At 33.9% G+C, this 10825-nt stretch overlaps 1 protein-coding gene across 1 annotated transcript in view; it reads left to right on the forward strand.

Moving 5' to 3' along the window:
- LOC106472223 (putative glutathione-specific gamma-glutamylcyclotransferase 2) overlaps nt 1-5656 on the forward strand; it is a 12121-nt gene extending 6465 nt beyond the window's left edge. The window contains exon 3 of the mRNA XM_013932853.2: nt 3654-5656. Within this exon, the coding sequence (XP_013788307.1) occupies nt 3654-4208 (555 nt within the window). The 3' untranslated portion in view covers nt 4209-5656. The remainder of the gene's footprint in view (nt 1-3653) is intronic.
- The last annotated feature ends 5169 nt before the right edge of the window (nt 5657-10825 follow it).

Genomic DNA, 10825 nt, shown 5'->3' on the forward strand with positions numbered 1-10825 from the left:
AGGAGATGTTTAAAATACCATTTCGATGAACAGTCTGAGCCTTCCCTATATAGGCAGTGCTACTGCCTGCCTGATAAGATGTACTTCCCGTGACCAGCTAAGAAATTGCACAAAAAACTCACTGTACTGGGGTAATTTCTTTTATTATAGCCTCGGGTCAGATTCGAACCCGAGACCTCTCTCACAGCAGGAGAGTGCTCCTATTATCAACTAAGCCGTAGCCTTTCCAAACTAAAGTACTTTTTAATAATTCATAGTATCAAATTCCTCAGCTCCATCGTCGTAGTGTGTGTGTGTGTTATTTTTTTAGGTTGGGGGGGGGGTGACATTTAAGTTTTTGTTATAAGACCTACACTGAGATGTATTTTCTGTTACCCTAACGTGTCTGAGGTTTTGTAGGTTATTGTTTATTCTCTGAGTAGTATTTACCTATTAAAGAAAAAAGTTGTGACCGTTTAAAAATTTATTATTTGATCTTTGAGCCTAACTTATCAGAAATATTTCAAGGAATACTTCAGGTTATCAGACCCTCCCATTAACTTTATGATATCTATATAAGTGTGACATTTAGTAGCTGTGAAGACCCTTAGGCTTAACCAGCTGGATGAATTCACATCTTGACTGGCCTATTTCTCTTGGTTCTGTTATCTAAATGTAGAAAGTAAGTAGGACAAGGAATTTTCTCCAGGAAATCTGTGTCACTTTAGATAATTTAAACGTACAGACCTAAAAAAACTGCCAAACATTTAAAAAAAGCATCACTATGATCTTACGAAAACACATAACATACTTTACAAAGTGATGAAACATTTACAAAACTTTATAAAACAAATAAATGCAAGGACTTCATAAGAAACCCTAATAAAAACATCATAATATCATTACTAACAAAACATCAGGAAATACCAAAAGTCGTTACAAAAAAAAAAGAAACATTGTTACTTTCTATCAAATATTAATAAAAATTAAAGGTAACTTCATAAAAACTATGAGAAAACATATTATCATAAAATAATACCAAGATTATGCAAAGACGAAAAGAACATCAAATCTTTACAAAAATAGCCACAAGTGTTAACAAATTCTTTCAAACTGTGACGAAACACCATTAAGACATAATTCAAAAAAAAAAAAACAGTGGGGAAAACTGTTTGTTAATGTTAAGCGCAAAGCTGCATAATGGAATATCTGTGCTATGTCCATGGCAGATATCGAACCAAGAATTTTAACATTGTAAGCCTGCAAGTTATATATTTTCACCAACGAACATTGTTTTTTTTTTGTTTTTCTTACCAACTTAGCAAGTAAGAAGATGAATAACATTACTAATGTGTCTTTTTCCATTTAATCATCTTTCGCATATTACACGGTCAGATGTTTGACAGTTATAGTAACTGGTGTTTTCTAGTGAGGAACAATGTTTGATATAATGAAAGCTGTTGAAAAGAAACACAGGAACATTCTAGAGTAATTTAACGATCCATTGGGATTACTGGATACAAAACTAAGAGCCATATTTGATAACAGTTATATGCGATTTATGAGAACACTTAAACAAATTAAAAGTATGAGAAGGAGAACAGAGTTATTGTTGATCTTGTCGTATTGTTACAAACCAGAAGGTTTGGATGTAGAACAGAGTCCAGAGGGGATGGAATGGAAAACAGATTATTTGTTGATCTTGTTGTATTGTTACAAATAAGATGGTTTAGGATGGAAACAGAGTCATTGTTGATCTTGTTGTATTGTTACAAATAAGATGGTTTAGGATGGAAACAGAGTCATTGTTGATCTTGTTGTATTGTTACAAACCAGAGGGTTTTGGGATGGAAAACAGAATCCCTGTTGTTTTGTTGTATTGTTACAAATCAAAGGGTTTGAATTGGAAAACAGGGTTTGTAGACGACCTTGAATAGGAAGATCTTGGATTGTGGAAAGTAAATACAACTATAACTAGAATTTTAGCATAGATTTGTGGATAACATTTGGAATCACGAGCTAAATTATCAAATTTAATTCCCCGAGTTTGTGAATTCAAGCCATCAAACAGTAAGATTTACTATACCACATTTACACACAATCAAACAACTTCCATTTCTGGACGTCGTGTGATCCATCGCTAGTGGAAAGTTGAAACCTACAAAACAGTATTACGACAAACCCAGTTACTTGAACCTTAAGTCTTGTTATTCATTATATATAAAAATAGGTTTGATTTGGGGTAATTAACTGTATAGACCAGTTGAGGACAAATGTCTAGCCATTCAAAACCTGGTACATAAGTAATAAAATAAGTCGGCAATTCTTTACTGAAAAACCATTCCATTGTTTTCAACAAGGGAACAACACTCTTCAACACTGTCACTGCCGTTCCATCCTGACAACAGTATTGGATACAACAGAGTACGGGATGTTCCCGAGAACCTTCCGAACATCTGTCTTCAGTTGTTAAAGGCAGAATGAGGTTGGAAGTGTGTTATAGTTAAGCAGAGTAGAGATTGTAAGGGCCAGGTTCTCGACAGCCACATAAAACACGTGTTTGTTCAAGTTTTAACTGAAATACGTACGTTATTGTTTGTAGATTGTGCTTCTAACAGCAGTGCCAGACGAAATATTGGAGAGTAAAAAATGAGAACTTCTCAAGAATAATTTAAGGTTATTTTTGTGTGTGATGAACAATAAAATATAACAAAAAATAAGTCCTCAAAAATGATAAGTCGACAACTTTAACAAAACAACCAATAACTTGATAAAATTTAACTGTGTTGTTTGTTGTTTTTTTTTGTGTAGACCTTAATTAAGGAATTAGCGGAACCTTTTTTGTACACGTCAGTTTTAGATATATTAAAATATTTTTAATTTGATTAAAAATTCCTCTTATATTTTAAGGACGACATTTTTATGTGTTTTTTACAGTATAAAAAACTCGAATTATTTCCAGTTGTTTGAATTTCGGGCAAAGCTGCGTTAGCCGTCCCTAATTTAGCAGCTAGTCTTTTACCAACGAATAGTGGGATTGACCGTCACATTATAACTGTCATTGTGTTAACTGAACTGTAAGTAACGTTCTACAACATGCCTTGCTGTATCTTATACGACACTGTAACAATTGATTTTTTTTTTGCTTCGACTACAACAAATTTTCTGAACTTTAAAAATGTATTCACCATAGAAATTTTTAAAAATAAATCAGTTGAGTTACATAAATGTGTGCATTTTCTCTTTGTCATATGTAAGCTTATGTAAAAATATTAAATATTACCAATAAAAAATACTATGCTAGTTAAAGCGGGAGTCCAACCTGGGTTCTCCACTTCTAAAAAAAAACTGAAAAATGCTGCTACAGTTTTTTATTCGGTGTTGTTGTAGTTATCGAGAAGTGGAAAGTCAATCCTTTAGGCTTAGAGGCAAGTCACGAGATTCAATCTTCTAGGTTGAGGTGCAAATTATAAAGGAAAGAGACTATTAGTGTTAATCTCTGAACTATCAGTCTATGGAAGATAAGCCAATAAGTACAATTTAATCGTAAGTTGAGATTATACAGGTTTCGTTCCTGTACTGGTCGACATAAGGTGGGGATCTGCACTGTACTAAATAATTTTCAACTGTAACATTAAATTCTTCACTTATGTTATGTTCACTTTTTTTTCCAGGGGATCACGTGGGGTCGAGCTTTTCAGCTTCGGCAGGAAGATGCGACTTCCTCGCTCGAGTACCTCAACAACAGGGAGTCAAAGCTAGGGGGCTACGTCACTACCATTGTCCACTTTCAACCACGCGATCTTAAAGATCCGCCTATCCCGGTGATGCTATACGTAGCGTTGCCAAGCAACAGGATGTATCTTGGGTCAGCTCCCCTACCTGAAATAGCTGACCAGATTGCCCAGTCTGAGGGCCCTAGTGGGCATAATGTAGAATATCTGTACCGTCTGGCGGACTACATGCGCGAGACTTTTCCTGACGTCTGGGATGCCCACCTTTACAGCCTGGAGCTGTTGGTTAAAGCGAGACTCGAGGAAAACAACATTTCGCCGCAACATCTTATGGGCGAGAAATACCTTACGTCTTCGGATCTTGCTCGGCACCAGTCGGATGATACCGATTCGGACTCGGCGGCAAGCAGTCCAAGACCCGACGTAGCAATTCGCAATGGCTTCGACTTTGCTTCACATGTACCTTCACGAAAGCTACGTTGCCTCGACCTCTAGCGGTAATAAGGAGAGTGTTAAGCTTGGTTACCTATTCAGGGGTCCAAACCGTGTTAGAGTTCTTGTTAAGGCATAATCTACAGTCTATCAAATAATTGGAGATGTATACACTGCATATACAGGAATCCTTATAGTTCTCAGCCGTTGTAAACAGTGTTCCGTTCAGACATACATTATTTTCATTTTGTATTTATCACTCTCTTACGTGACTCGGTAACCGCAACAAAAAAAGAACAATGTTATTTTTATAAAGCATTTACTTTATTTATATTAAGCAGTTTTTGATAAACATCACTGTGCTATACGGAGTGTATAAATGAGTTATGTAGAGTTACGTGCTTTTAATTTATTTTTCTCTAAGCCTAAGTGCCCTGTCTTCTATGTATGTCATTTGGCACAACAATTCGTTTTCCTTACTATTTAAAAAATATATAGTCTTCTCTCTCTCTCTTAGATATCTTCGCTTCCCTACTTTTAACGTTTCGATTGTTTACCTGTTTAAATCGGCATGTTTTTAACCAGGAATGATTACTCGATTATACTTTATAGACAGCAAAATAATATGTACATTACGGTTGCATTTATAAAACTGCGTTCTCGGTTGTAAAATCCACGGTCTTCCTATAACTTACCAAAAGTTTTTTCTACTACTACTCGGTGATCTGTACCATCTGAGTCGAGTTCGTCTTTCTCTAGTGTGATAGAATTCTTTAGGTGGCGCTATTTCAGCAAAATCTTGAGGGGGGGATAAAGTTGAATTCTTAATTTCTACAAAACTGTTGATAACGTTTCGGAGTTCGTACATCAATTGCAATAACTACTTAAGAACCAGAAGGTTATAAAGAACAGAAAAGGCATAGAAGTTTCGATGTTATATAAATATTAGTAATTTCCTATAAACATAACCCGTCAACAGGATATATTACATTTCTCAAAAAGATAAATAAAAACTAGGCCTGGGTTGGGAGGCTGCACCCCAACCCCATTGTCGTCTAGTTTCTTTCTAATAATTCATAGCATTTATTCTAATTGTAGGAACGTGCAACAATCCGGAACTGACATGTTCAATAGAATATTTATTTTCTAAATTATTAGATTACCAGATTATTTATATATATTATATTACTGAATAAATAAATACGACGCTTTTAGTGTTAATTTCCAGTTCTACTTAAAATGTGGTAAAATGCTTGGTGGGCAACATTAAAATGAACAACACCCACACCCTTCTCTCCGAAATGAGTGTTGTGTTCGGACAAAAGACAACAAATTAAAATGTTTGTTTTTCACTAATTCCAAACTAGGCCATTATGTTTGAAATAAGTGCCTATAAAAAATGTTTTGACATGGCCCTAGTGCTTGGTAGCTGCTACTGTACATTTATAGTCCATTTTTACAATCCTCTCCACTTGTGATAATAAATATAAATAAAACTGTTGGAAACTAAAGGAAAGTAGACATTATTTGACATCTTTAAGATATTTTTCAGACATTATTTCTCATCTTTAAGACATTAATTGACATCTTTCAGACAATATCAGATATTTTTCAGACAATATTAGACATCATTAATACATTAATTGACATATTTCAGACAATATCAGACATTTTTCAGACAATGTTAGACATCTTTAAGACATTATTTGGCATCTTTCAGACAAAATCAGACATTTTTTTCAATCAATATGAGACATCTTTCAGATATTATTAGACATTTTTCAGACAATATTAGACATCTTTAAAACATTATTTGACATCTTTAAGACATTAATTGGCATCTTTCAGACAAAATCAGACATTTTTCAATCAATATGAGACATCTTTCAGAAACTATAAGATATCTTTAAGACATTATTTGGCATCTTTCAGACACTATTATACATCTTTCAGACATTATTTGACATCTTTCTGTGGAAGGTGATGAACGCAAGACCCGATTGTTGATGACAAACATACATTTTTCTCTATGTAAATTTATGATTTTCTGATTGTTGTTAAGCACAATTGCAGGGATCGAACCTTTAATATAGTATTATAAACCCTCTAACATACCGCTCAGCCCAATGGCACACAACTGTGGTAAACGTAAACCGATTACGCAAACAAGTACACACGTTAACATGTCTACGTGGCTCACTGTTTATGAACACAAACAGCGTAATAAAATAAAAATAAAACCAATAAACGAAGTCGCAAAGAATCAGTTTTTCTTTCACTATTGATGAGTTTTCTGTTTCATTTCATCATTAATGGAAAAGGGCTTTTACTATATTTTTAACTGGAAAAGTAAAACTATATATATATATATACGTTATTAGAGGGATGTGATCAGAGATAAGACGATTTTTATTGATATCTATCAGTGAATAAAACAGTTTTATCAGTTTTATACTTTTCTTTCCGCTTTCTACAACCACAACATACATAATAAAACATTTATATCAATTTTAAACCTAATGCCATAAAAAGTTGAGATGTGGCTTTAAATCTAATAGCATACATAGCTTAGACGTGGTTTTAAACCTAATAGCATACATAGCTGAGACGTAGTTTTAAACCTAATGCCATACATAGCTGAGACGTAGTTTTAAACCTAATGCCATACATAACTGAGATGTGGTTTTAAACCTAATTGTTCCTTTCATTTTTTTTAAGTTCTGAATTGTTAATCCGTGTGAAAGAACATACAAATATGTGATACGCGGATAGACCTAGCGTACTTGTACACCCCCTCAATGAGTGTGACGTAGTCGTCCATTCATGATATTGTTACGTCTCTGGTCGTTAATTATTTTCCGTAAATTCGTTCCGACGAACTTTAGCGACACAAGTCCTTTCTTAAATAAAACTGGTTTATTCTTTCTGAATATAACTTTACGATACACTTAATTTCAACAGTCGCGCTATAACAAACGCTATAATTCTCAACGAACTTCTCACATGCTCAAAAATATTCTTACTCAACAATAGTCTGTCCGCAGTTCAATTACACATACCCTGTACACTGTTCCGTCACGTTGTGACCGTCTTATATATACAAGACTAACACATATCTAGTAAACGCTAGAGCATTCATGAAGGAACAGGATATTTCTAGAAAGACGTGGCGTGATACTAGTCACGTGACCTCGTTGACGCAACAATATTTTAAGATTATATCAAGGGCCCATGATGAATACAGCTTCCGTAAAATAAGAAACGTCTAGGAAAGAGCTTCCTCATATAGAAAATGAGGCCAGAAACTATCTAAGTTAAGATAGATAGACATGTTTCAAGGTAGAAAGTAGAATCAGTCTGTATTTTCATGAAGTATTTGGATCTGTGTTAGCTATCGCGTTTGTAGAAATAAGTTGATTTTACGTTAGTCCTAGCATTGTTAGATAGGTATGAACGTAATTTGTAACGTAGGCCTAGAACAGTTTACGACAGTGTACAAGTTTTCAAGTTTATAGAGACGTTAAAGGAGAAAAGAAACTAATTTGCGATATTTATGTGGACTAGACGTTGAATTATGTTCACCAGATAAGTTAAAAGAGCCCATCAATGGAAGAAGAACGTTACTTCAGTACTAACGAACAATACATGTGTTTTTGTTGTTGTTTTTTGCCTGCCTGTCCTCTTGTTATAAAACATTGTGCTGCCTACTAGCTTAACTAAAACTTGATTGTCCCATTCAGCTCGACTAAACGTTTTTAACAATGAGTTTTTAATTATGTTATTCAACTTCGTGTTGCACTATTTTTGCACACTGATCACGTAGTGTTACAAAACAAACCTGGAAATATTGGACTTGTAAGAGTTGTTGCTTAACAAGTTTTGATAAAAGAGTTTTACATATGTTTCACTAAAGTCAAATATGTCAATGTTCGCAGCAGAAACTTACCGTGGGACAAATATAGGATTTGTATCGAATCTCATGGTAACTGTTTATTTTGTAATTTTGATTGCGTCAAAGGCAATAAGTCCAATAACAAAAAACTTCAGTCTTCATCAGTACCAGCTGCAGGAAGAATTTGTAACTAAACCTGATCTCGGGGGTTTCCGATGCTTTGAAATGGCATTTCTAAGGACAGAGTGTGTAGAAATGTATTTGCGTGCACTTGTCCATTTGATTTAAACAATGATACTGTGGAACGTTTAACAACATAAAAGCTACACTCACAGATAGAAACAATTCTGTTGTCCTTTATATTTTTTATTTATGTTATTAACACAACTGGGAAATGAGAACATATAATTGTTATTGTTTTAGCCATAATCATATTTCGTATTTCATATCGTTATACAATAAAATAAAATAAGACTTTCACAAAGAGAAACAGACTGCAAAAATATGTCAATTATTTTAACACCATTGTAATCCTGTTTGATCAATTAAATCAAACAACTCGCTATCAAAGATTCTATGAATACCTATATAAATATTAACTTGTGTTACTTCACTCCTATGTAAATGGCACACCTGCTCAGTCAGTGTATAATCTGCTTAGAAAGGATTCGGCCTATCTATGAATTGTTAAACACTTCGGTTTCTAGGATACAATTTTTTGATCCCTCAACTACAGTTAACCAAACGTCATCCAATCTGTAATTGGATCTATATAATTTGGTATTACTTTTAAGCAATTGTTCAAATAGAAATGTGGAACGAGTGGGGGGGGGGGGAAGAATCAGTACTTACCTCATTAATTCATTCCTCTTCAGGGGGGAAGGGCACTCGACTCGGAAACCCCTTATTTTTTTGTCAAGCAATGTTTTTCCTATTATTATGAACGAACTTATGAATAGTATTAAGCGCTACGAAGTTCTTAAATTTTAAATCCCTCTCACCCAAATTGAAAATCCTAGATCCACCCCCTCTTATTAGAAAATCAACTGTCCAGTACATCTTATTAAGTAATATAAGAAATGGGAGCCACTATCAATTTTGAAGAAATTGTACATTTCAGATTTATCATTGGTAAGGTACAAGACACTCCCCAAGATTTTTATCACAGATTTTAGGCCTTTTAGTTCCTAATGTTCGCCAGCTTTCAGAATTTAATAAAGTATATCTATTTTGACTCCATCAAATGCAATTGTAGGTAACAGCATGGAGCCAAAATAGGGGTTTGTAGTTTATATAAATAATGTCTACAGTATCTCAAGCCTTGTTTCCCTACTTTTTTTTTAATCCCTATTTGCAGGTTTTTAAATTTCAAATTTTTTATTTATCTTGTTGTTTTAAAAACAAGTTAACAATAAATGATGTTTTTTCTACATCCTTCAAGTTTACTTTACTAGTATTATACTGCATATATAAATAATAAATAGTGTCCCTAGAATTTTTTGCCTCTCATAGTCCGGCCCAACTGATGAGTTCTAGTATTGAACGAAATGCATATTTGGTATTGACTTACGGAAGACAAACAAGGGATCTGAAATGATGTCTATTACACATCTTTTATTTCAAGCTGAAATGGACAAATTAAGTGGAATGTAGAGTAACAAATAATATCCACAATTAATTTGTTTTTTAACAGTTTTATGCACTTAAACCGTAAGATGTATAATATTATAAACCTAGTCGGCGATATATATATTATTGTAAATTGAGTTTTTAATTTATGTGTCTGTATTGTTGTTTCTTCAGAAAGAGATTTGACGTCACGTGATGAGTGCATGGCTTAACATCTGGAACAGTGTGAGCATTATAAAAACGCGAATAAGAATAAAACAGTTGATTATTGAGGCTGAAGTAATGATTTATTATTTTATTGACATATGACGTATGTTGTAAAGAGCGCGGAAAACCTGCAAGAAAGCGAAGTTGTTGCATTAGTATCTACTATGAACTTAGGCTTACCAGTCAACCCTAGTTATGCTAACTAATAATCGAGGAAATAAAACAATTTTATTATCGTTAAGTGGACTGAACCCCCCCCCCCCAATAATAGAGTCTATTACAACAAACCTCAAGAACATTGTCACATGTTTGTCTGTGATATAGGTAACTGTTTAACTAAAAAACTATACCATACGTTAGTTTATGGTATAAATTATTGCGTCTTTGAATCACAAGATCTGTGTCACATTCTACTCGGAAACATAGATTCTTTTAGAACTACAAGAAGTGTGTGTAACATTTTTTAGTGATATTTGTAGAAATAGAAGAACGGGGTGGCGCATGTTATTCAGTGATATGGATTAGTATTATTTGAACCAGAAGAACTGAGTCAGACGTCCTTTCTAAAATATAGGTTGTTATTTGAAGAAAAAGTCACACGATAGTCTCTCCATGTGTTATGAACTGTAATTATTTGGTAAACGTCAGGTTGTGATACGTTTTACAAGTTTTTCCATTCATGTGGATTATTAGACCTTAAAGAATAACTTTATAAAGTGTCTCATGTTATTTCGGTAGTCTAAATTATGACTTTTCTACATTCCATCTAAAACTGATCTGAAATGTGAACCAAGTGCTCTTTCTTAGAACTCCCAAGTTGTCCTCTTTTAAATTTAGGAGTCGATCTATTTCGTGTCACTACGGTTGAAAAACAACAAAACGTCGTATGGAACTTTTACTCACTAGATACATAACACTTAATGTATATCAAACAACAAAACGTCGTATGGAG

The sequence above is a fragment of the Limulus polyphemus genome, unplaced genomic scaffold (genome assembly GCF_000517525.1).
Source record: "Limulus polyphemus unplaced genomic scaffold, Limulus_polyphemus-2.1.2 Scaffold5173, whole genome shotgun sequence".
In the NCBI taxonomy this organism is placed as follows: domain Eukaryota; kingdom Metazoa; phylum Arthropoda; class Merostomata; order Xiphosura; family Limulidae; genus Limulus; species Limulus polyphemus.